This window comes from Muscardinus avellanarius, assembly GCF_963383645.1.
Source record: "Muscardinus avellanarius genome assembly, chromosome: 17".
Classification (NCBI taxonomy): domain Eukaryota; kingdom Metazoa; phylum Chordata; class Mammalia; order Rodentia; family Gliridae; genus Muscardinus; species Muscardinus avellanarius.
The window spans coordinates 17,139,759-17,166,323 of NC_137803.1; the positions used below are offsets into that span (position 1 = coordinate 17,139,759).

The following is a 26,565-nucleotide window of genomic DNA, read 5'->3' on the forward strand; positions in this document are numbered from 1 at the left end:
CGGAGGCCTGGGGAGGGATCTGGAGTGTGGAGGGTCGCGGCCAGGGATGCTACTGATCATCCAGGAATGTGCAGATTGGCCCTGTAACCCAGTGTGCCAGGAGCATCGAGGGGCGGAGGTCACCCCAGGACTTTCTGCCCCAGGACTCTGTGTGTGTGTGTGTGTGTGTGTGTGTGTGTGTGTTTTACTGGGGATTGAACCCAGGGGCATTCGACCTCTGAGCTATACCTCCAACCCTATTTTATTTTTATTTTGAGTCAGAGTCGGTCTCGCTGAGTTGCCGAAGGTCTCACTAAGTTGCTGAGGCTGGCCCTGAATCTTTGATCCTCTGGTCTTAGCTTCCCAAGACACTGGGATTACAGGTGTGCGCCACCTTCTCCACTGCCCCGGGACCTCCTATCCATTACTGGCCTGCAAGCAAGGGATCCCACAGAGCCACACTATGTGGTTTCTGGAATTCCTAGAGACGCTGGAGAAATCCCAGAAGGCGCGGTGATGTCGGGCATGTGTGTTTTTTTCAGGTTCGCGTGGCAGGAGAGGATGACGGACACCGGAGGGCTCCCGAGGCGTGCGCTGAGTTTCTTATCTACGCTGCTGTCCCAGAAGGTTCCTGAGAAGTCGGACGCCGTGCTGCGCTGCATGATATCTGGTAATCTCCCGAGATCAGTGCCGCTTCTCACGTCTCCCTGCCGGCCAGGTTTGCTGCTCACAGAGGCACCATGAAAACATGGGTTGGGAAAATTATCTTGCAAGTTTATTCTGAGTAATTGATTGTGCAACTGAATCCTCTATGCTTTTTTTTTTTTCTTCCCCTGAGTGTCTTCCTGGACATTAGGTGGTGGTTTCCTTCATTCCATGTGGTGGTTCATAATAAGGCAGCTCTCACACAGGTTCAGTTTTCAGATAATTCACTCCATTTCTGTGGCACACAGGAATGGCATGAATGACTTCAGAAAATCGAGCAAGCTCTTCTTCTAATGCTCTGGTATATGTGTATGTGGGTGGCACTGGGGATTGAACTGAGGTGTGCTCTACCTCGGAGCTATATTTCCAGCTCTTTTTATTTTGAAAGAGGGTCTTACTGCGTTGCTGAGGACCTTGCTAAGTTGCTGAGGCTGGCCTTTAACCATCGATCCTCCTGTCTCAGCCCCCCAAGTATTGGCGATTACAGGTGTGCTCCACCACGCCTACTTCTTCTGATATTTCTGAACTGATAGTCCCTAGTTCGCCAAACTTTTCTCCCATGCCTTCTTTGGGCATTCTAGTAAGCAGCGAAAAGGTTAAAATTTGAGCAAAATGGAAGGAAAGCCAAGGACTAGAACTTCCCTGGATTGCAGACTTAATCACTCAGGTTAATTGGTGCCCCCAGTGGAAAAAGATTGATCATTAAAAAAAATAATTAGAGCCTGGCATGGTGACATGCACCAGTAATCCCAGTATTTGGGAAGCTGAGACAGGAGGAAAGCAGGTTCAAGGCCAATCTCAGCAACATAGTGAGACTCTCAACAATTTAGCAAGACCCTGTTTAAAAAAAAAAAAAAAAGCCAGGTGTGGTGGTGCACACTTGTAATCCCAGTACCTTGCAGGCTGAGACAGGAGGATGGCGGGTTCACGGCTAACCTCAGCAACTTAGCAAGGCACTCTGCAACTTAGTGAGACCTTGTTTCCAAATAAAATATAAAATAGGGTTGGGGATGTAGCTTAGGGGTAGAATGCCCTTGAGTTTAATCCCCAGTATGACAAAACAAACAAAAAGACTGGGGGTGTAGCTCAGAGGTAGAATGCCCCTGGGCTCAACTCCAGGAAAGAAAGAAAGAAAGAAAGAAAGAAAGAAAGAAAGAAAGAAAGAAAGGAAGGAAGGAAGAAAGAAAGAAAGAAAGGCAAAGGAGAAGAAAAGATTGTAGGAAGTAGATTGGGAAATGGCCTCTTGTCTCTTACAGCTGATTCTTTTTTCTTTGTTAGCAGACCTTTGCTGAGGGCAGGGCAGATTGAGAACTCCGGTCCCCTGATCCTCTTGTTCTAGTTCAGACAGGAGGAGAGCCAGCCTTGGCAATGGCCGCCATGCATCTGGAGGCTGGAGTGCCCAGCCACGCTCAGCCTCTGCACACCCAGAGCTGGCTGTCTCCAGGCTCATCAAGTGTCGTTCAGACAGGTGGAGAGACGCAAGTTGACCTTGAGTCTTTGTAGAGAGCCCCCATGTGTTTCGACAGACCCTAAACTTGGCTGCCAGGCCCCGCTCCTAGTAGTCAGATAACTCGGAAACACTTAGGAGGTGGCTCTCACTAGGTGACTTGCTGAGAGGGTTTCAAAAATCAAGAGGAAGAAGAGCTGGGGATGTAGCACAGGGAGCGTTTGCGCAGCATGCACAAGGCTCTGGCTCCTATTCCCAGCACTGCAAAAGAAAAAATTAAAAAAAAAAAACCCGAAACATAAAAAATTTTGAAAAAGGGGGAGGATTTTCAGGTGAGGTTTCTAGAAAGTGGTGGGAGAACAGAGAACCACCACAAGGTACGAGATACTGCTTCCCTGTGCAAGTCTCATTTTTGGCTGATGGTTCAGATTTGTGCTAACAAAAGACAAAAGAAAGAAACCCACAGTCAGCCATTAGGAAATCTACCAGATCAGTCTGAATGAACAGCTGGAGCCCAGGTCGGAATGAGCCCTTCTGACCCAGTTCATGCTTATTTTGTTAAAAAATTTTTTGTTGTTGTTGGACTGGGGATTGAACCCAGGGGCATCCTACCTCCGAGCTACACCCTTAGCCATATTTTATTTTATTTTATTTTATTTTATTTTATTTTATTTTATTTTATTTTATTTTATTTTTTAGAAACTGGGGATCAAACCCAGGGGCATTCTACCTCCAAGCTACACCCCCAGCCCTAATTTTTTGTTCTTTAATTTTAAACAGGGTTTCACTAAGTTGCAGAGGACCTCACAACCTGCTGAGGCTGTCCACCAACTTGTGATCCTCCTATCTCAGCTTCCCAAGTACTGGGATTACAAGCATGCGCTACCATGTCCGGTTTTTATCTTTATTGAAACAGAGTCTCACTGGGTCCATGAGATTTTCACTATTTGCTGAGGCTGCCCTAGAACCTCCTGTCTCAACCTCCCAAGTACTGGGTTTACAGTTGTGTGCCACCACGCCTGGCTCATGCTTACTTTATAGACTTTCTTTTTTTTTTTTTTTTGAAAAAAAAAAAAGTCATGCACACATACAAAAGGAGAAATTAAATGCTATCTAAAGAGGAACCTAATATAACAGACTAATGAAGGTGATACAAGGCTCATAAGAACAGGCAGGAATGAATTATGGCCAGCAATCTCCTTGATGATTTTTTTTTTTTTTTTGCAGGGATGGAAGCCAGGGGTATTCTACCTCTGTATACCCTCAGCCCTATTTTTTTATTCTTTATTTTGAAATAGGGTCTCACTAAGTTGCAAAGGGCCTCACTAAGTAACTGAGCCTGTCCGCGAACCACAATCCTCTGGTCTCAGCCTCCCGAATGCTGGGATTACAAGCATGCGCCACCATGCCCGGCTCTCCTTGATATTTATTTATTTAATATATTTTTATTGGTGCATTGTAGTCAAACTTCTCAATGGAATACAAGACTTGTGAGGATATACAGGCACACATCATCCAATTAGCCTTTATCCGATCCCCATCCCATTCCCTCCCCCTCCCTCGATCCCATGCTTGATTTAGAGATTGACTTTGATATATTTGTTTAAGTACATCATGTACTTTAAAGAGTTTCCATTTTTCCTTGATGATTGTTTAAGGAAGTGATTGAGTCATTTGCCCGTTAAGGGGCTCAGGCAAGTGGCTGCTGGAGAAGGGTATGTCCTTGCATGTGGGTCTCTGTGCTTCTAGCTCCAGGGACAGCTACTCAGACACCTACATAAGGAGGAAGCGCCCACAGTTGCCAAAAGCAGTCTCAAGGCGTTGGCACAGAGAGGGGGAGACTCGGAGCCTTTGCAGGTATTGCCCATGGCACCCATGGCACGGGTTTTGCTCCTTACCTTCCCATCTCCCTTTCAGCCTCTCCCTTTCTTTGGCCATAGAAGAACAGGGAAGCCGGGCATGGTGGTACATGCCTGTAATCCCAGTACTTAGGGAGGCTGAAACAGGAGGATCACAGGTTCATAGCCAACCTCAGCAACTTAGTGAGGCCATCCACAACTTAGTGAGACCCTGTTTCCAAATATAAAATAAAATAAGGCTGGAGTGTGCAGCTTAGAGGTAGAATAATCCTGGGTTCAATCCCCACTACCAAAAGAAAAAAAGAGGAGGAGTATCATAGTGATCTGAAAATGGTGATGATCATGATAATGATGAAGAGGAAGGAGAAGAAAGAGAAGAAGGAAAAGAAGGAGAAGGAAGAGGAGGAGGAGAAGGAGGAGGAGGACAGGGAGTATTGTTGTAGTCTCTGGGGTTGCTTACCAAAAATCATTCCATAAATGAGACAAAAACACAAGACTCTTCCTGGGATGGATTCAGAATGGTGTATTATTTCCAAACACTAGACTCTCCTTCCTATATATAGGGACCATTTTGATGAATTCTCTAGTGAGACAGCTCTTTGGGGCACACTGGAAACTCCCCTTCCTTGTAACAGGAGGGGAACTATCCCAGGGGTGGGTGAAATTCCTGGGAAGTTTGCAGCTTAGCCCAGTAGCACCACATCTGGGCAATGATCATCTAGAAAGAGTGATCACTCCTGAAGGAGAAGTCACTGGTCAGCTTCTAGGATGACATCAGCCCCCTGTGCATAACACCAGACTGGGAAGCCTGCATTCTTGACTCTTCTTTCTCAGAAAGAAAATGCTGTTTTTGTTTTCCTAGTCCCCTTTGTTCTTCTCTTTCGTACCATAGCGCACACTCAACTTTGAGCCTGTTAGAGTAGAATTTTCAAAATGGCAAAGTGGAGCCGGGCATTGTGGCACATGCTTGTAATCCCAGCATTCAGGAGGCTGAGACAGGAGGATCGTGGCTCAAGGACAGCCTCAGCTACTACTTAGTGAGGCCCTTTGCAACTCAGTGAGACCCTGTTTCCAAATAAAGAATAAAAAGTAGAACTGGGGATGTAGCTCAGAGGTAGAATGCCCCTGGGTTCCATCCCTAGTAACCTCAAAAAAAAAAAAAAAAGGTAAAGTGATTTCTATGAAACTGGCATTTCAAAAGTTCTACTCAACTTTTTAATTAATGAGGGAAATAAGAAAGTATTTAGGCCTGAGAAACTAGGGTTGATTTATTTATTTATGTTTGGCAGCAGGGATAGAACCCAGGGGCATTCTACCTGGACCTTCACCCCAGCCTTTTATATTTTGAAACAGAGGTCCCATTAAATTGTGGAGGGCCTCACTAAGTTGCTGAGACTGCCCACCAACCTGTGACTCTCCTGTCTCAATCCTATGTACTTGGATGATAGGCATGTGCCATCACACTTGCCTTTGAGAAACTAGGTTTCATTAGGCAATTAATAATGTTAGGGGAAAGTCCCTGGGTTAGGTATAACACTGTGTGTGTGTGTGTGTGTGTGTGTGTGTGTGTGTGTGTGTGTGTGTGTATTGGGGATTGAACCCAGAAGTATTCATCCACTGAGCTACACTCCACCCATTTTTATTTTACATTTTGAAACAGAGTCTTGCTAAGTTGCTGAGACTGGCCTCAAGCCTTTTCTCTGCCTGTGTTAGCCCCCTAAGTACTGGGATTACACCTACCATGTCCAGTAGGTGTAGCAGCCTATCCGGGAGTAAACAACCTATGGGCTTATCTTTTCTGCTAAACAGAATTTACTTGCATCTCTACTGGATAAAAAAAAAAAAACTCCATGCTAACATATAGCTCCACTACATCTGGGAGTTTCGGGCAGTTGCAACCATTGAGTGAGAGTACCTTTCAAGATCATTCCTGGATGAGCCTTGGCCCATATGACTTTTTTTTTTTTTAAAGATACCATTCATATCTTGGCTATTGGACTTTTTAAAATAGTTCCCTGAGATTAGGAACAGCTTCTTAATGTTGTCTCCCCTCCCCCAGCACATCACATCTTAGGCACATAGCTCGCCCGGTTGTGTTTACTGAATCACGCATTGGCATCGGTGGGAGAAAGCCCTTCAGTTCCCCAACAAACATAGTCCACCCTGCTCATCCCTACTGCTTTTTGCCCATGCTTGCTCTTAGCTTTATGACCTTCTCTCTAAAAGTACTAAGTGTAATAAGAATATTTTGCATCTGTCATCAGGTCAGCCCAAACCAGAGGTGACCTGGTATAAGAACGGTCAAGCCATGGGCCACTGTGACTTTATTTCCAGCTATGAGTTCTTCGAGCATCAGTACATCCATGTGTTGCATCTCTATTGGTAAGTGCCTTCGCCCTCTGAACTATTTACTGACCTTTAGATCTGTCATGTGCTGGTTGCTATCAGGACAGCCCCAAAAGATTGGCACATGTTTGTTCCTGAAGTCTTAGTTTCAGATGCTATTGGCAGGTGTCAGCCACAATTTCCAGCAATGCGTACAGCTAACCCTCTGAAGCCACAGGCTCTATATCTGCAAATTTGATCAACCACAGATAAAAAAATATTCAGGAAAATGTTTGCATTTGAACTGAACTTGTACAGACTTTTCCCCTTATTTTTATTGCTGAAACAATACTGTATAACTGCTATTTATATTGTATTAGGTTTTTTTTTTTTTCAATACTAGGGATGGGACCCAGGGGCATTCTACCTCTGAGCTACACAACCAGCCCTATATTTTAGTCTTTTTATATTTTTTTATTTTATTTTATTTTATTTTTTGGTGGTACTGGGGGTGGAACCCAGAGGCTTTCTACCTCTGGGCTATACTCCCAGACCTATTTTATATTTTATTTGGAAACAGAGTCTCACTACGTTGCTGAGAGCCTCACTCAGTAGCTGAGGCTGGCTTTGATCCTCCTGTCTCAGCCTCCCAAGCGCGGGGATTACAAGTGTGTGCCACCACGCCCGGCTTGTGTTAGGTTTTATAAGTCATATAGAGATGATTTAAAGTATCCTGGTGAGTATGTGTAAGTTATATGCAAATATTAAACCTTTTTTTGAGTGTGTGTGGTACCAAGGATTGAACCTGGGAGTATTCTACCTCCGAGCTATACCTCTAGTCCTATTTTATTTTATTTTTTGAACAGCATTCACTAAGTTTAAAAGGTTCTTGCTAAGTTGCTGAGGCTGTCCTCGAATCTGTGATCTTCTAGTCTCTGCCTCCCAAATACTCTGAGTACAGGTGTGAGCCACCACACCTGGCTTGAGCCAGTTTATACAATAGGCTTGAGCCTCTATGGAGCGTGTGATGTTCTAGATTCCATGTCCCTTGGACAAGGGGGACAAGTACATGCTGAACTCAGTTCCTAACTGCACTTCTCCACTTTGCTGCCATTGATGGTGTCAAACTTCATCTAGAATTTTATTCAAGTGTTCCAGCCATTTTCATTCACTAGATGAGCTTTCTATTCAATCTTATCCCCTCTGGGAAGTTGAGAAAGCGTTGAAAGGATCTCAGTGCTGTCATCCAAACTGCTATGTTCAGGAAGAAAAGTGACTGACCTGATCCCACAGCAAATTGGTGATGAAACTGAGGGTAGGAAATACACTTTCTGGCTTTATTTTAGGAAGTAGTGCTGCTCCAGCACAGTGGTTTCTAAGTCTTTCCCCTTCTCCCAGCAACTATTTGTTTGGATCAAAAAAGGAAGTTTAATATGCAGAGAACACGAGGACTTTGCTGGCTGGGGCTGGCTAGAAGTCTGTGCTTTTGGTCCCCAGTGTTAATGGGTCGGTCATGGTGCCCTGATGGGGCTCCAGGGAGATGGAGGGTACTTCAGAGCACGGGATGAAAATGACAGGCACGATCACCTGCTGGTGGTCCTGGATCTCAGAAGAAAAAAAAAAAAAAGATTTGAATTCCAAGTGCCATTTTCTTGTTGCGAGATTTGGGCCAGTAATAGAAACTCTCGGTTTCTCCACCCATAGATCAAAATGAAGACTGAGAGAATTCAGTGATCTGATGATTGTCCACAATTTTTTTAATGCAGCAGCTGTTCAATAAGCACCAGCTTTCCCTCCCCCATGCATACATCCTTTTGTTTAATGTAAGATCAGAGATCATTTTATCATGTGACTTCCAGCCCAATTAGACTGACATTCAGGGTCTCCACTTCTTCATCGATCCTGTAATTCTTTCGATAATATTGCATCAGGAGCCACATGCCAAGCATTTCGCTGGATGCTAGCGATGGAGTCAAGAGCACAGACATGGCTCCCACCGTCGCAGCATTTCCACTCTGCTGTGGAGGCCAGGGAGAGTGAATGAAGCGGTTCTCCTCCCACCATGCCAACACACCGGGGAGGCCGCGGATTGGCATTGGCGCCCCTCAAGCCTGGCTTGAGCCTTCCTGCCTCTTCATTCCAAGTTTGTAATTCTTCTCCCTCTTTATTTTTACCCCACTCAGCTTAGAATCCACCTTGAAGAATCACAGGCAATTCCACTTACTCATGGAACTTCCCAGCTTCACACAGGCTCTTCTCCTTTGATCTTGTGGCACAGGCCTCCCTACGGATGCTTGTTTATTGCATACGTCAGGAGACGGCTAGTTTGTTGAACTCTGGGCCTCGTGGGGGTTAGGGTGCCTCTATGTTTCACACAAATGCACCCCTTAGAGTCTTGTACAATCCCTGTGACATAAATATTTGTTAAAAGGATGGATGAGAGCCGAGAGTCGGGCGTGGTGGTGCACGCTGGTAATCCCAACATTCAGGAGGCTGAGACCGGATGATCGTGGTTCTCGGACAGCCTCAGCTTCTTAGTGAGGCCCTCTGCAACTCAGTGAGACCCTGTTTCAAAATAAAGAATAAAAAATAGGGCAGGGGGTGTAGCTTGGAGGTCCAAGCTTGGAGACCCTAGGTTCCATCTTCAACCCCCCCCCAACACACACAAAAAAACAAGGATTGATGAGATTATATATATGTGTGTGTGTGTGTGTGTGTGTGTGTGTGTATTTGCTGTTGCTAGTTCAAGTAGATCAGTGTTGGCAAACTTTTTCCATTAAGGGCCAAATGATAAATACTTAGTTGTTGTAGGCCAGATGAAAATATCAAACAAACAAACAAACAAACACACACAAACAACCAGGCCACAGTTACTCTATCGCCTAGTGCAAAGGCAGCTGTAGATATGATGTGTTTTAAAACAAAGACACACAATATGTTCCAATAAAGTTTTATAAAAAAATAGACAAGGGCCAGATTTGAGGATTGGCATACTGTTTCCTGACCTTGCTCTAAGCACTCACCACATACACATACACATATACATATACATACAAATGCACACACATGCATGTATGCATGCATGCATGCCACACACATACACTTTAATGTCATACATATATGATTTTGCTTGTTTGGTTGGTTGATTTGGTATGGTACTGTGAATGAACCCAGGGGCTTTCTACCTCTGAGCTATACTCTCAGCCCTTTTAAAATTATTTATTTATTTAGCCGGGCGTGGTGGCGCACGCTTGTAATCCCCGCACTTGGGAGGCAGAGACAGGAGGATCACGCAGGTTCGAAGCCAGCCGTGCGCGCTGGCTTAGGAGACCCTGTTTCCAAATAAAAATGTAAAAATAGGTCTGGGAGTGTAGCCCGGAGGTAGAAGGGCTTCCAGGAACCCCAGGATCACCCCCAAAAATTATTTATTTAATTTTAGTGGTACTGTGGATTGAACCCAGAGGTATTCCACCTACAGCCCTACAGATAAAGCAGCAGCGCTCTTAGCCTCAAAGTAGAACTGCAGATTAGATTTGTTGAGCCCCCTAAAAGCCCTTGGGAAACAAAAGGACAGGAGCTTTCAAGTATATTAGGTCTCAGATTTAATGGCCAAACTCAGGTCAAGAAAAGTGCCTTTTTTGGGGCTGTGAGCTAATCTTGTGGTTAATAGTATAGTGATAATTGCAGGAAAACATGAGACAAGATTTTATTTTATCTTATATTTTATATTTATTTTATAAATATATATTATATATTTATATTATTTATAATTTATTTTATTTTATTTTATCTTTTATTTTATCTTATCTTATTTTGTTTTGTTTTGAAATAGTGTCTTGCTTGGTTACTAAGAATCTCCTACATTACTGAGGCTGGTCTTGAAACGGGGATCCTCCTGTATCAGCTTCCCAAGTACTGGGATCACAGGCGTATGCCACCCTGCCTGGCTTCAATCATTTACTTTTGAAATAAAGTCTCTCTAAGTTGCTGAACATCTCACTAAGTTGCTGAGGTTGGCCTTGAACCTGTGATTCTCTTGTCTTAGCCTCCCAATCAGTACTGAGATTGAAGGTGTGCCCCATCACGCCTGGCTATTATATATTTTTGATTGACTATTTTTATGCTCATACTATATCAAAATATTGTACTCACATTTTAGTCAGAAGAAAAACTTAATGTGTGTTCTTTTAAGAATAGAGGTTTGCAGCTGGGCAAACCTCCGGTGGCACATGCTTATAGTCCCAGTACTTGGGAGGCTGAGAGAGAAGGATCACAGGTTCACGACCAGCCTCAGCTACTTAATAAGGCTCTCCACAACTTAATGAGACCATGTTTGAAAATAAAGAATGAAAAATAGGGCTGGGGATGTAGCTTGGAGTTAGAATGCCCCTATGTTCAATCCTTAGTTTCACACAAAAAAATAGAGGTTTTCTATGAATATTTTTGTTGTTTATACAGGGCCAGGGTATTAAGGGATGAAGAAGGTCATGAGGCAGTCCCAAAGGCAGAAGGGCAGTCCAAAGAGGAAGAGACCCTTAGGAAGGAACTTGTACTGTGGAAGGGCCGGGGAGCCACCGCTTTCTGTTCTGAGGTCCAGCAGGACAAAGTGGTTTCTATAAAAATCAAAGCGTTCATGTAACAGAATCTGCTTTTTTCCAAGTTCCAGGCCTGCCAGTTTTTTTTGGTGGTACTGAGGGTGGAACCCAGGGGCCTTCTACCTCCGGGCTACACTCCCACACCTATTTTATACTTTATTTGGAAACAGAGTCTCACTAAGTTGCTGAGAGCCTCACTAAGTAGCTGAGGCTGGCTTCGAACCTGTGCGATCCTCCTGTCTCAGCCTCCCAAGCGCGGGGATTACAAGCGTGCGCCACCACGCCCGGCTTCAGGCCTGCCATTTTGAAAAGTGGTGCAGTTACTAGGGGAAGGATTTGATCCTACTGCAAGAAATGTTGACAGAATTCTATGACAAAAGACACAGTCACATTTTGCTGCTTAGTAGAAGATATGGGCCATACTAATGACCTTTGAAAGCCGTGGCTTTTTACAGCAGTGACGCTGGACGGGAGCTACCCATTGGCATTGCCCAGGGAGCCCTTAATCCTACTAATGCTTGGGTTTCACCCCTGACCAATTAAATCTGAACCCTGGGTGATTCCAATGTATTGCCCAAGAAGAAAACTGCTTTTGCATCCTAAACATTTATCTGCAGAGTAAATGAGCTTATACCAGCGTATTAAATACTAGTTAGGAAAATGAATGGACTTCTATGCTGATGCCTTTCAAAGGTCACAAGTTAGTTGTTTGTTATAACTCTTGTCTCATGTTTTCCCGCGATTATCACTATACTATTAACCACAAGATTAGCTCACAGCCCCAAAAAAGGCACTTTTCTTGACCTGAGTTTGGCCATTAAATCTGAGACCTAATATACTTGAAAGCTCCTGTCCTTTTGTTTCCCAAGGGCTTTTAGGGGGCTCAACAAATCTAATCTGCAGTTCTACTTTGAGGCTAAGAGCGCCGCTGCTTATCTATCAACCTTCGGCTCTCCTTCCTCCATCAGTGGTCCCTTCCTCCTTAACATTCTTTTCTTCATACCTCTCGTATCAGAAGAGCTGCATCCATGCTGGGGTAACCTCTGTGGGTCACAGGGCCAGGAAAAGAAAGTCGCGGAAGGAAGAAAAACATCGACCGTGACATTAGGGTCTGTACTACAGCTCAAAGAAGAGCTTTGTGTTTTATTCAAAAGAGGTGGGAGTTGGGAGCAAAATGCAAATAGATGTTTCCATAGTGAAAGCAAGCGGCCTCTCTGTGTGTGCGAGCGGGGAATTGTGGTCTCTTGTGAACATAGTTTAAAGAAAGGCAGCAAAGCAACAGATAAGAATCTGTGCAGGGACCCACACCTCGAGAGACAGACTCCTCTGCACAACAAGGGTGCTCCTCTTTTTTTTTTTTTTTTTTTTTTTGCGGTACTGGGGATGGAACCCCAGGGGCATTCAACCTCTGAGCTGTATCCTCATCCCTATTTTTTAAATTATTTTTAAACAGGGTCTCACTGAGTTGCAAAGGGCCTCACTAAGTAGCTGAGGCTGTCCTTGAACTAGGATCCTCTGGTCTCGGCCTCCCAAATGCTGGGATTACAAGTGTACGCCACCACGCCTGGCTAAGGAGGCCCCTCTTGAAGGTCAGTCATATTCTGTTGTGCTGAAAGACCACAGATTACAGCTCAGGCATCCAGGGAGCCTGAGTCAGGACAGGGCAGAGCAGCCCCTCTGTGCCATCGGCCCATTCCTGCCATTGGCTGAGCTGGGGCTAACCCTGCTCAGTACTGGGTAAGGATGATGGTTGAGAGGACCGCACTATCACCATAAGCCAATCTAAATATTTATTTATTTACTTTGGTGCTAGGGATTGAACCCAGGGGGCATTCTATTGCTGGGCTATAACCTCAGCCCGATTTTTTATTTATTTGGAAACAAGATCTCACTACATTGCCGAGAGCCTCACTAAGTTGCCGAGGCTGGATTCCAACCTGTGATCCTCCTGTATCAACCTCGCAAGTACTGGGATTATAAGCGTGCGCCACCACGCCCGGCTCCAGTCTAGATATTTATCAAGAGCACTGTAACCCGGACATGAGCCCCTAAGCTGACATTGTCGCACATGTTTATATTTGCAACCATGTTTGAATGGGTCTTCGGAGGTGGACTTGTGGCTTTGGTCATGTCTCAGCCTACTCAGTTATTCCTCGTATTGGGTGAGAGGACAGAGCCTTGGGGCATGGTGTTACATTCTGAAAGCTAGTCTGGTGTGAGAGTTGGTTGTAAGCGCTTGTTTTTTTGTTTTTTTGTTTTTTTTTTTTGTGCCAAAGGCTTTGTCCAGACCCTGAGAGTGCCATCAGTCTCTTTCCATATATGACCACTCAAGGAAAACCTAAACCCTCCAGAGACAGCTAAGAAACAAAGCCATTGGCTGTGACTGAGGCTTGGTGGGCAAGGATTCTTGATGTAATGATGTCCCTGTACCTGGAAGAAAGACCTCATCTTAGCACACATCCTGCTAAGAGTAGAATTATTGCTCTCAGCTTCACTTACAGACCACAGGTTATTATTTCCCCCATGAAGAGAAGAATCTGAAGCCGGAGGGTCTGAACTGAAACCCCAGATCTACAGGCTACATCGTCCTGGGTCAGTTACTCTATCTCATTGTGCCTGGTTTTCCCGTCTGTAAAGGGAAAATGTTAGTAGGACCTGTGTTGTAGGGTTGCGGCAGAGATTCAGTCAATTCATGCAAAGGGTTCAGAATACTCAATAAATAATGGCTGTTTCATGTGCTGGAAACATGCCCTGACACAGAGCTATAATGTTGTAGTGGATGAACGTAAAACAGTTTAGAGGTAGAAGCAGTTGTTTTGTCTGATAGTCTTTTTCCTCTCTGTTATTTCCTTCTTGGAGGTAAAATATAATTAACGTGCTTGAAGCAGGACTCAAGGGGGCAGAAATAAAGATGACTGAATCTTGCTATGTCTTGGCTAAGACAGCAAGGCTTTCCATCCAAGGCTGAAAGGCATTTTGTGAACTTCATGTCCCGGGAGCTTAAGTAGGTGTAATAAGTCTTAAGGATGACTAGCAGAACTTTCTGGAAGGCCTCTGTGTTCCCAGCTCAGGGCTGAGGCGGGCTGGCGTGGCATTCCTCCTGAGTGAGTGTGGCGAGTGCATCATGGTGCCTGCTCATTCCACGCGGGAATTGTACTAGAACAGGTTCCAAGAGTCTGACGAGAAACTCCATTTAGTATCTGCGGGGATAAGTCCCTTCCGAGAATCGGCTGCCCACCCACCACCTCATGGCAGTTGTGACTTTAGTAGGAGAGTGTCTCAGAGAAGAGTGGTCACAGGCCGTGCCAGGGGACACTCATTCATCTTTTTTGGGGGGACAGAAGTTTGGTATTGACCCACCATGGTACTAATCCCTTGGGGAAAATCATACTAGTCTAGGGGCAGGTAACAGATAGATCCAGAAGCCTCTCCCAAGACCCTGGGACAGCCAGGGAGAGGCGCACTGTTCACTAGAGACTGGAAACAATGTCTCTCAAAACGTCCCCTCCTTCTGAGGATTGGGAGCAGATCTCCTTATCAAGGGAAGTTCTTGGTCCTGCTTGGTAATTGAGTCACGGTCAGAGGCTTCTGAGAACCTAAAAGATGGGGAGTCTCAATGACACGGAAATCAGAGTGTTCTAGAACTTGAGAGCATTTGACTGACACCCTCCAAAGCACCTGGCAAGGGTGGATGGGACAGAGCTGTGTTTGGGACAGAGCTGGAACCAAAACCAGGCCTGTGAGTTGACTGGAAGGGCTTTGCCCCAGCTCCGCAGGGACAGGGACAGGACTGAAATCATGTTTCATTCACGGGCATGAGTCTTTGTCCTAACCAGCCCAGCCCTATTTTCTCCCTCGTGTGCACACAGCTGAAGGCATCTTGCAAAAGCCCCCAAGTCTCCCAACATTTGCACATCACACCCACAGCCTCTCCTGCTCCCACTCCCCTTGCTCTGTCCTTTTTCCTAGCTCGTCTCCAAAGCTCCATCACCTTGACTCCTCCCCTGCTTCCTCAAAACACCTGCTCCTGTGCCTTCTTCTCTGAGTCCCACAGTACTGAGCCTGGCCCCGGGCCTCCACCTCTCAGCTCCTGAGACATCCGGCCAGGCCTTAGCAGGACTCCTGCTCTCATGGGAGGGAAGGCCAATGCTCTGGACGCTTCCAGAACCCTCCCCAGGCCACATCCCTCGCCTGGACCCCAGAAGAACCCAGGGATGGTGTGCCCTGGGAAGCGATTTAGACGTGGCTGACCTAGCCAGTTCTGCTTGTGTGGATCAGTTTGGGCTTCCCTAACAAAATACCATAAGATGGCTTAAACAAGAAGAATTTATTCCTTATCACTCTGGAGCCTGGGAAGCCCAAGATTGGGGTTCTAGTAAGGGCCTTCGTCCTGGTTTGCAGATAGCCACCTTCATACTGATGGAGAGATAGCAAAAACTCTCTGGTGTTTCTTATAAGGGTACTAATCTTGTCACAAAGGCCCCACTTTTTTTTTTTGCAGCACTGGGGATTGAACCCATGGGAATTCTACCTCCGAGCTATACCCTCAGCCCTATTTTTTAGGCTTTATTTAGAAACAAGGTCTCACTAAGTTGCGGAGAGCCTCACTAAGTAGCTGAGACTGGCCACGAACCTGTGATCCTCCTGTCTCAGCCTCCCAAATGCTGGGATTAAAAGTGTGCGCCACCACACCCAGCTTCAAAGGCCCCATTCTTTTAACCTCATCTAAACACAGTCAATTACCAAGGACCCCTTCTTTAAATATCAATAGGTGTGGAGTTAGAGCTTTAACAAATGAATTTGGAGTGGGAGACACAATTTATTCCATACCAACTACCCCAAACATGAAAGGTGTCATAGCTGTGTGCAGAGACAGGCTAGAGTCAGGCCAGTAGGAGTGGAGGACAGGAGTGTATTGGTTCAGAATCAAAGATTTGCAGCACCCGTGGAGCCACATGTGCATATTAGGAGGGTCAGCTCTGAATCGGATTTGCTTGGTTCAGGTCTTGGCCCCACTTCCTACTCAGGTAGGTTGCTTTACCTCTGTCTGCCTTTGTAAAGTGGGAACACTAACAGTATCTACCTTATAGAGCCAGGGAAGATATAGTGCGGTAACACTCACAGGGAAGGCTCTTCAAGTGCTACTTAGAAAATACTATGTAAACTGGATGTGGTGGCACACGCTTGTAATCCCTGTACTTGGGAGGCTGAGACAGGAGGATTGTGGTTCGTGGACAGTCTCAGCTACTTAGGCCCTCTGCAACTTAGTGAGACCCTGTTTCAAGATAAAGAATAAAAAACAGGGCTAGGGGCATAGTTTGGTAGTAGAATGCTCCTGGGTTCAACTCCCAGTAAAACAAATACACCACACACACACACACACACACACACACACACACACACACACACAGAGAAAATGTCATGTAAATGGTGACCTTTTGTTTTACTCTGAGCTCTGTGTGTTTTGTTAGACGTAATCAGTCACTCTTGGTCGTGAGCATTTGAAAGTGGAATCAAGCTACTTGGCTGAAGTATTTCAGAGAAGACGGAGTCAAAACACATCTCTGAATTCTTGTCGAGAATCTCAGAGATGACTCTAGATGGTTGCACAGGTGCTGAGAATCCAAGCTTAGGCCAGGGATGTGGCCTCTCCCTGGGTAGGCAGGACAAATCCTGGGTAGGCAGACGACATGGGGCCTGCATGTCGTCCAAACCCCGAAGCATGAACTCAGCTCTGAGCCATCGCAGAGCTCAGAGATGTCAATCAGGCCTGATAGCACGCACCCACCTCTGCGTCTCTGCCTTGCAGCTCCTCCTACCTAGAATGCCCTTTTTCAGATGGCCCATGGCTGGCTCCTGCTCTTCCTTCAGGTCTCTGATCAGCCACCTGAAACGACCCTGCCCACTCCCAGCATGACTTGCTTTCCTCACTTGCTTTATCTTCCCTTAGCACATAACACAATGTGGTGATTATATGGCCTATGCTGTATATATGTGTGTGTATTGATAAATAATGAACTACACATATTTGAAGCGTTCAGTTTGGTAAGCATTAAAATGCATATATACTCACAGAACCATAACCCTGACCAACATTATGAAAACATCCAGGATCCTCAAAGGATTTCTTGTGCCCCTTTACAGTCTCACCTTCCTATCCTTCTCTGCTGACCATTCCCCCGACAGCAACGGACCGACTTTCTTTTCCTCTTAACTCATTTATATTTTCTAGAATTTTCCACAAGTGACATCATAGAGGGTGCGCTCTTGTATCTGGTTTCCATCCCTTCGCCCAGTTATCTTGAGACTCGTGTTGCTTGGCGTATCCATGGCTCATTTCTTTTACTACAGAAAGGTTTCAGTACTTCTACTATAATCTTCTCATTCTTGTTCATTTGTTGATAGACACTCGGCCCTAGTCATAATGTATATTTATTCATAACTTTATTTCTAAGTCTCCACCTGCTGGGATGGGACTCATGTGGACGGCTGTGCCTTGGGAGTTGAGGCTGATGTCCCCTGTACCAGACACAGCGCCTCGCTCTTAGTTGGCATTCAATAAAAGTTTGCAGAATGAGTTTGACGCCGCTTCTGACGTTTTTGTTCTACTCTGCAGAGCCTTGCTGGAGGGGAGGGAATCAGCCACTCCACGCACAGCCACACGAACGCGGGGGCCTGTTCTGAATGACTGTGCTTGGCAGTAGGCCTGCGGTACTTTGGATACGCTCCTGTTTAAGGGCGGCGTGAAGACAGAATCATTTCCCGGGACTCGTGCAGTGGATGGGAGAAGGCCGCTCTGCTGGCTGCTTTTGTCTCCATTCGAGCTGCGGGGTGTTTGAGCCTCATTTTGTGGCTGCTCCTTTCTGTCCTTGTCCTCCACTGTCCCCTGGGCTACTGCTCCAGCAGGCAGAGCTTCTTCCTGCAGTTAGAACTGCGTCCTTGCATCCCTAACCAGCTTTCCCCAGCTTGGGGATGCTTTTGCTAGGTGCCCTGCAGCACCCTGCCTTCCCCTTTGCCGACCGCTCACTGTTTCACCCACACTTGCCCACCCCAGTGGGTATCAGGGATGGCAGGAGACAGAGGCATAATGAGATGGTCATTATTAGAAAAGGCCACCGCAGTGACAGAGCCCCTGACGCTAGAACAGCAGGCAAGGAGAAGAGACTAAGTTGCAGCGAGCCTCCTCCCAGGTGGCAGGCCTCTGGGCCTGGTGCGTGTAGGTGAGCTAGCTTTTGAGAGAGAAATTATCTGCTCTGCTTTTGCCAATTCCCTTCGCCTGGGCCCCCTTAAAGCAACAACAACAAAACACAAAACCAGCGCCTAAGAGCTACAGGTTTGCATAGAGAGGCGGCTTGACATGCAACAACTCAGCCCACACTGAGCAGCAGCACATCGAGCAACGGCTAGTATTTTTCTGAAACTTTAAGACAGGGACTTTTGCCCTTCGTGAGATTGTTGTTATTGTTGTTGTCACACGGCTGGAAGCGATGCTAAGACCACGCCGCATGATTTCGGACCATCAGCATCAGCATCATCTCCTGGGAGCTTGTTAGAAAGAAAGAAACCCGTCTGCAAACCCAGACCCAGCCAATCTGAGCCTGCGCTTTAATGAGGCCCCTAGAGAGTCCATTGACAGTTAGTACACAAGAAGCCCTGCTCTAAGGATTATACCACTCCCGGATATACATGACACCTGGGAAACTAAAAAAATTATGATGGGGAATGAAAATGAGCAAATTATGTTGTGTGCATGCTATAGCAAATCCTACTGCTGTGTATAATTATAATGCAGTAGTAAAAAAGTTTTACAAAATAGAATGAAGTGAAAAAATATGCAATACCTAGGTCCTCTTCCCCACACCCCAAGAAATTCTGCTTTAGTTGGTCGAATCTAGTTGATCTAGTCTGCTTCTTGGACTTCATAGGTGACCCAGAGAGTCAGGAGGCCCATCCAAAGGAAGATGGTGGGTGATGGACAAAGCCAGACTTGAAACCCAAGAATCCCACTAGATGAGTTTGCTGCGGCCCAGTCTACCAGGACCACCCTGCAGACAGAATCTGCTCACAGGCGTGCTGGCCTCTAACGCAAAAGCAGTGGTCAGAAGGCATTCCTTTAGAAATGAGGATTCAATGAGGGCCTACTATACGCCAGGGACTGTCCTAGACCCTGGGGATGTAGCGGTGGACACAGGGGTCCCTGATCTCCAAGATAAATCAGATCTCCAACTTGATTTTCTGAGCTCAGTCTCCATGGCACACAATCTAAGATTCACTTAGCTCAGCACTTCTGAGCACCAGCGGCCCCTTAGAATCACTGGGAAGTTAAAAAAAAAAATTGCCCTGTTACTTAAAATTTGCCATGCTGCTTAAAAATTGTGGGTTTTTATTTTTGTTGGGGTCCTGGCACTGGTATCATTCCTTTCTTTTAAGTAGATTTTATTTTTCTAGAATGGTTTTTGATTCAGAGCAAAATTGGCCAGAAAATCTCCCCCACAGACAAAGCCTCTCCCAGTAATTGCATCCAGTGCTGGAATGGTGCATCTGTTAAAATCCACAAATCTACCTGGACACCTCACTTTCACCCTGAGTCCTCGGTTAGCACCCTCTCTTGCTGTTCTCCATTCTATGGGTCTAAACACCAGGACACGTGTCTCCCAATATAGTATTGTGCAGAATCATTTTACTGTTCTATAACTCTTTGGACACTGGTAATTTTAAAAAGCACGTAATTCTAACGCTCAGCTTGGGTTGAGAGCTACTGATATCATGCTCACTGCGTGCCAGACCCCAGTTTAAGCACTTGATAGGAACTGACTCCCTTAATCGTCACATCACCCCTCTGGTATAGGTACAGTTATTGTCCAGAGCTAGGAAGATGCTTATTCAAGGTGGCTCGGTATGTGGGTCAGCACGTGATTCCAAGCACACTCGCTACTAGTCGGTCCCTTCACCACCAGGCTATACTTACTGACTTTGCAATCTGCTCAGAATTGCACTTGGGTGGAGAGGAAAAGAATTTTCTGCAGCTCGATCCCAGGTCGGGTGCCAGATCCTTTCTCCTTGCCCTCTATTCAGGGGCTTCTCCCAGCACACAACTCCTGTCCTCAGGGTCCTCTCCCCTTCTGCTCTACCTTCTGTGACTCCCACCCCAGCTGGCTGCTTTTCTGACCCTTACACATGACCCCATTCCATCTCTTGTACCTCTGCCCAGAATGCCCTCCCCACCCAGCCCAAGTTTAATCCTTCCCTGCTGGGTTCAAGTTCCAGGAGCTGGCTCTGTTCTCTGAAGATCCAGGTCACCCTGACCTTTCCACTCCCAACCACCAGAAGCGCTCGCTGCCTCGACTGTGGCTTTTGGAGTTTGGAGACACTGGTGATTGCACATCACAGAGTGCTCCCTATTTAAGACCTGGCAGTCATCTCTTGGCAATCATCTCTTGGCAGTGTTGACAGCTCACCTGGGGAAGGAACGAAGTCTTATACTAATTGCTTGTTTCTCTTCCTAAGTCCTGTGCAGTGCCGGGCACTTATGGTTGAGTACAAGGGAGAATGGGGTGTTCCTGCTCAATCTGGACAGCATCTTACAGTGAATGGCTGCTTGAACTGCTTCCAAGTGCATTGGAGCCTGAGGGCCAAACCCCTCACTATGGGAGGGAAACTGTTCCCTCATCTGGGCTCTGCCCCATCTGGGCATCCGACCTTATCTCTGGATTCACCTGGGTTGGCCTCAGTTTCTGGGTTGGCCCCAGTCTCTGCCTGTTGTCTTGCTGTATTTAAAAGCATCCTTTTTCGTGCTTTGAAGTATCTTGTTTAAACAGTAAATACTGGAGTTGCCTACCTATTCACAATTTTCCAAATTAAAACTGGTCAGTTATTTTATGTGAGGGCCTGGGGATGTTCTACCCCCCACCTTTAGGTGTCTCATCTTCCCTTCTCCCCAGGAGCCCCTCCCTGACAAAATCATGCCAAGTGTTTCCTAGGCCTGCTTCAGCAGCTGAGTTCCCCAGGAAACCTTCTCTGGCTATCTTGCCCTTCACCCGGAATCTCTATCATTGACCTGATTTTTTTTTTTTTTTTTTTGTGGTACTGGGGATTTAACCCAGGAGCATTCCACCTCTGAGCGACACCCCCTGTCTCCATTTTATTTTATTTTTATTTTTGAAACAGAGTCTCACTACGTTACGGAAGGCCTCACTAAATTGCCAACTCTGGCTGTGAATCTGTGATCCTTCTGTTTCAGTCTCCCAAGCATTAGGATTATAGGTGTGTGCCACCACGCCTGGCCAATTGGCATGATTTTTTCCTTTTTTTTTTTTTTTTTTGGTACTGGGGAGTGAACCCAGGGGCCTTCTACTTCTAGGCTCCCCCCCCCTAATTTTTATTCTTTATTTTGAAACAGGGTCTCACTAATTTGGAGAGGGCCTCACTAAGTAACTGAAGGTATCCACAAACCTGCGATCCTCCAGCCTCAGCCTCCCAAGTACTAGGATTACAAGCGTGCACCACCACGCCTGGCTAATTGGCCTGATTTTAAATGGTACTTAACCTATACTGTCCTATATGGTAGCTATTTATACAGACATTTTGTTTCCTTTACTGGATGCAAAGTTCCTGGGCCTTTGCCTAAGAATTAAGCATCTTTATTTTCTAGACCCTGGCTAACACAGTGCCTTATATATGGTAGACATTTCCTTCGTTGCTTTAACTTAAGTCAGATCTTCTCTGGGCCTCAGATCTGATCTGTATCTGTTGGGGTCTAACTAGGAAGACAAAAGGCATTTTTCAAGCATGTAGTTCAGGGTTACACAGGTGACTGAGCCAAGCAGGGAATGGGGAGGTCATCCAGAGATGGGCATCAGCGGGAAGCTACCACTTCCAGGGCTGCCCAGACAAAGGGAGGGGCAAGACTAGCAGTTCCAGGTCATAGGTCATAGGCCAGAGGATTCTGCCCTGGTGGGCTGTTCTATGGGAAAAGGAGCTGCATAGAGGTGAGCTACAAGAGGAAAGCCTACTTGAAGGTGGTTTCTCCCTTCTTCCCACCCTCCAACCTCCTGTATCTCATTCTCTTTTTGGTGGTACTGGGCATGGAACCCAGGGGCATTCTGCCTCCAAGCCAAACCCAAGCCCTATTTTATAAGAGTCTTACTAAATTGTAGACTAGAGGGCCTCACTAAGTTGCTGAGGCTGGCTCTGAACCAGCGATTCTCCTTTCTCAGCCTCCCAAGTACTGAGATTTTAATTTTAATTTTTTTGTCTCACATTGTTTTGTTTTATTTTGTGCTAGAGATTGAACTCTGAGCATCCTATGTGCTATACCCCTAGTCTAGGACTTTGTTTTTTTTTCTGTGCACCACCACACCCGGCTAACTTCTTGTCTCTTGGTCAAACACAGCAGGAAGCCGGTGCCCACGAGCCAGGGAGCTGCAGCCTCACAGATAGGCCCTGGTCATATGGAAGAGAACAGCAAAAGGATCAAACTGAGAGAGGTTAACCGGCCCAAGCATAGCTCTGAGGTCACTTTTAGCTCTTCAGATGTGTGGTTCAACCCATCTGTTGGAAAAATTACTGAATAAATTGATAAACATATGTGGAATCTCCTGGTTCATTGTGAAATGTATCTAGCTGAAGAAAATATGACCAAGAAATTCAGTGTGTTTCTAGTATCATAATTCTTCCATTTCTGTGAGCTTTGCCACTCGGAAAAAAAAAAAAAAAGTCCTGGATTAAGAGTATAACATGTAGGATGCCCAGGGTTCAATCTCTAGCACAAAATAAAACAATATGAGATAAAAAATTAAAATTAAAAAAGAAAGAAAAGAGAAAAAAAGAGAAAATACAGAAACTAAGAAATCAGCCAAATCATTTTTCTGTTTCTTCAGTAATTCTGAATAATTCAATCAAGATCAGCTAGGTAGGCCATAAAGTAGAGACCCATAGCCTAAGGAAATGTCATGACCTTTACCTGTTGCTATGAGCAAGGGAAGGACACAGGCCTCACATGGGTCCTTTGGCCAGCCAACACTGCTTTCCCTGCCCTGTTGCATGCGTTGGCGAGGCTCAGACACCCCACATTCCTGGCTGCAGAGGCGAAAGCCCTGCAGACATTTCCTTCCTGGATCTTGTTTTCTTCCAGCAGGAAGTGGGATGTATACTAAAATGGAATACAGATCGGTACACGATCTCAAATCCAGAGGGGATTCCGAATCTTACCTCGTAGCCCAAAGTTTCAGCTTGTCCTACAAGCCCTGTCTTTGGGGCACCTGGTCAAGTAGCACTGTTTGAATTTCAGCCATGTTAATATTGCTGGGAGAGCGGTTTGGAAGCTGGAGACAACCTCAGGCTGACAATAAGTCAGGGGAACAGCAGCCTCGTTGGGAATGCCTGTCCTGGTTTATTTCTCTTTGTGCCAGTCGCGTTACCCACCTTGATGGTCAATGGGACGTTATGAATAATGCATGAGAACACAACATCAGCCAGGTGTGGTGGCGCATACCTCAGTACTTGGGAGCGGAGACAGGAGGATCGCAGGTTCAAGGCCAGTCTTAGCAACTGAGTGAGGTCCTCAGCAATAGGGAGACCCTGCTTCCAAATAAAAAAATAAAAAGGACTGGGGGTCTAGCTCGAAGGTAGACTGCTCCTGGGTTTATTCTTTATTATAGAAGATAGAAAAGAAGGAAGGGAGGGAAAAAGGAAAGAAGGAAGGAAATACAACTCCTTTAGGGTATTATATGTTGAGATGGAAGGTTATTATTATGGTTGAAATGTAGAGATTTAATGTATATTGTATTAATGAGATGTATATTAATTTTTTGTTATTAGGGATTGAACTCCAGGAATATTCTACTCTGAGCTACCTCCCCCAGCTTGCTTGCTTGCTTGCTTTCTTTCTTTCTTTCTTTCTTTCTTTCTTTCTTTCATTTTTTATTTATTTTTATGGTACTGGGGATGGAATCCAGAGGCATAATACGTTCAATTGAAAGAGGGTCTCACTGAGTTGCAAAGGTCCTCACTAAGTAGCTGAGGCTGTCTGCGAACTGCGACCCTCCAGCCTAGCCTCCCAAATGCTGGGATTACAAGTGTGTGCTGCCACACCCAGCTCAGTGATGGTTATTTAATCCTGGATGTTGGCAGATGGGCATGGTGGTACATGCTTGTAATCCCAGTACTGAGAAGGATGAGACTAGAGAATTGCAGGTTTGAGGACAGCCTTAGCAAGCAGTGAAACTCTGATCAACCTAGCATGACCTTGTTTTAAAATAAAAATAAAATTGAACTAGGAGTGTAGCTCAGAGGTAGAATGCCCCTGGATTCAAACCCCAGTGCCAAAAAATTAATAGATAAGCATTTAAATTTTTTTCTGACTGAATTTAAGAAGGTAAATATTGATAGATATAAACCACATAAATGAAACTACTTAGGAGTCCTCAATTATTTTCAAGTGTATAAAAGAGTCGTATGTGTGTGTGTGTGTGTGTGTGTGTGTGTGTGTGTGTGTGTGTGTAGTACTAGGATTTAAGGCAGGGACATTCTACCTCTGAGTACACCCCTAGCCCTGGTTTTTATTCTTTATTATTATTATTTTTAAACAGGGCCTCACTAAGTAGCTGAGGCTGTCTGCAAACCTGTGATCCTCCTGTCTCAGCCTCCCAAGTACTGGGATTACATGTGTGTGCCACCACACCCAGCTTAAAGAAATCTTAAAGCCGGGATACTTTCAGAACTTGAGGTTAAACCTATTCAGGGTGGGGGGCAGGTTTCAAATTCAGAAGAAACCCCATCCAGTTACGGTAACATGGACGGCTTTTACTTTAATAAGGAAATGATTAATTTAGAAAGAACCTAGAGGATTCCAGAAAGACTCTCTGAGCAGGGTAGAGGAATGGTACTGCTTCCCTTAGCCGGAGAAAAACATAGGCAAGGAAAGAACTCACTTACTTGTTGAGCGAATTTCTTCCTGGAAGGTCTTGTGTTCCCGTCAAGTTCCCACCACGGGGCACGCAGGTCTCTGTGCCAGCATCTTGTAGAGGTTCTACACTCCCACTGGAGTCCCCATCGCTTTAACTGCTACCACGGGAGTCCCTTCTGTGAATTCCTTTTCCTCTTCAGCAGGGGCTATACAATTTAGCCCAGGGACTTTAGGACTGGACGGCTTGTCTCCCTCAACTCCTCCTGCCTCCGCTCTGAACGTGATGCTGGGTGCCAGCACATGCGCTGCACAAGCAGGCCAGTTGCTCACGATGGAGACTTAAGGCAGAAACATTATTCGCACAACAGTCTTTCTCAGAATGCCAGGGTTTGAACAGTGTTCACAGAGCTGGACTCAGAGTCAGAAGCTCTGCTTTCTTATCCCAGCTCTACTGCTTCCCAAGTTTTGTGGTTTGGGGAAAATCACTCAACTTCTTCAAGTTTCAGTTTTGCACAGGGGGAGCAGTTAGACTTTGTCTAACCTGGAAGGTATTCAGTAGATGTTGGGTCCCTTGTTTGATTTTTCCCCCCTTTTCCTCTCTCTCTCTCTCTCTCTCTCTCTCTCTCTCTCTCTCTCTCTCTCTCTCTCTCTCTCTCTCTCTCTTTTTAAATGGTGGATAGGATACTTTTAACCCTATTTTTTATTCTTTATTTTGAAATAGGGTCTCACTAAGTAGCTGAGACTGGCCGTGACCCTGTGATCGTCCTGTCTCAGCCTCCCAAGTACCAGGATTACAAGCATGTGCCACCACACCTGGTTACTTCTTCTGTAGGTTGCTTAGAGATAATAATTAAGGGTATGTTGACCACAAAGCATAACTCAGAGTTTTTCATTAATCAGTGAGAAGTTAATTATACTCAATCTGGTTCTTTCTTCTCTTTCCGTAGGGTACTTAGGATGGTCTGCAGGTCTTTTATCAACTAAAACACGTGTGCCATAAAAATATTTGTAACTAAATCAGGACCACCTCCCATCTGTTTATTTAGTGGCGAAGTTAAATATACTTAATCCAATTAGTTTCTCTGTATTTTTCCAAATTCCTTTCTTTCTCTCTCCTTTCTCTCAAAAATCATCTCTGCTTCTTTCTTTTTACCAGGCTTTTAGTGCCTCTCAGGCTTAATTTCTTTATTTTCTTTCTCTTCTTTCAACACGAGCAACGGCATCTTCAGGGTAGGTGGTGTCTCTGGAGGAGTGTTGCATGGTGTGGCTCAAATCTGACTTACTTGGGAGTTTGCTTTAGGACACAGTTCGTTCTCTCTCTCTCTCTCTCTCTCTCTCTCTCTCTCTCTCTCTCTCTCTCTCTGTGTCTCTGTTCTTAACTAAGCCCAAAGCAAGAATTAATTGAAAAGGCTCCTAAAGGGAATGATGTGTGTAATGTGAATACAGCGAAAGTCACTTTTTTTTTTTTCCAAGCTCAAAAGATTCACTTTTAACTGAGGGGACTTGAGCCTGGTTAATGAAGTTGAGAATGTCACAAAGGGCAGGCCAAGGACAATTTGCACTAGGATGGCCTGAGATCTTTATTTTATTTATTTCTATACTTATTTTGATGCTGGATATTGAATGCAGGAGCGCTCTACCTCTGAGCTGTACCCCCAACCCTTTTTATTTTTGAAACAGGGCCTGGCTAAGTTTCTGAGAGGCTTGCTAAGTTGTAAAGCCTGGCTTCGAACCTGTGATCCTCCTGTC

At 45.5% G+C, this 26,565-nt stretch overlaps 1 protein-coding gene across 1 annotated transcript in view; it reads left to right on the forward strand.

The window, feature by feature from the left end:
- Nucleotides 1-540: 540 nt before the first annotated feature.
- The window catches only part of ALPK2 (alpha kinase 2), a gene marked incomplete at both ends in the record, with an annotated part of 105,977 nt that continues 79,952 nt past the window's right edge, over nucleotides 541-26,565 (forward strand). The window contains 2 exon segments of the mRNA XM_080714677.1: nucleotides 541-649; nucleotides 6,255-6,372. Coding sequence (XP_080570803.1) covers nucleotides 541-649; nucleotides 6,255-6,372 — 227 coding nt within the window.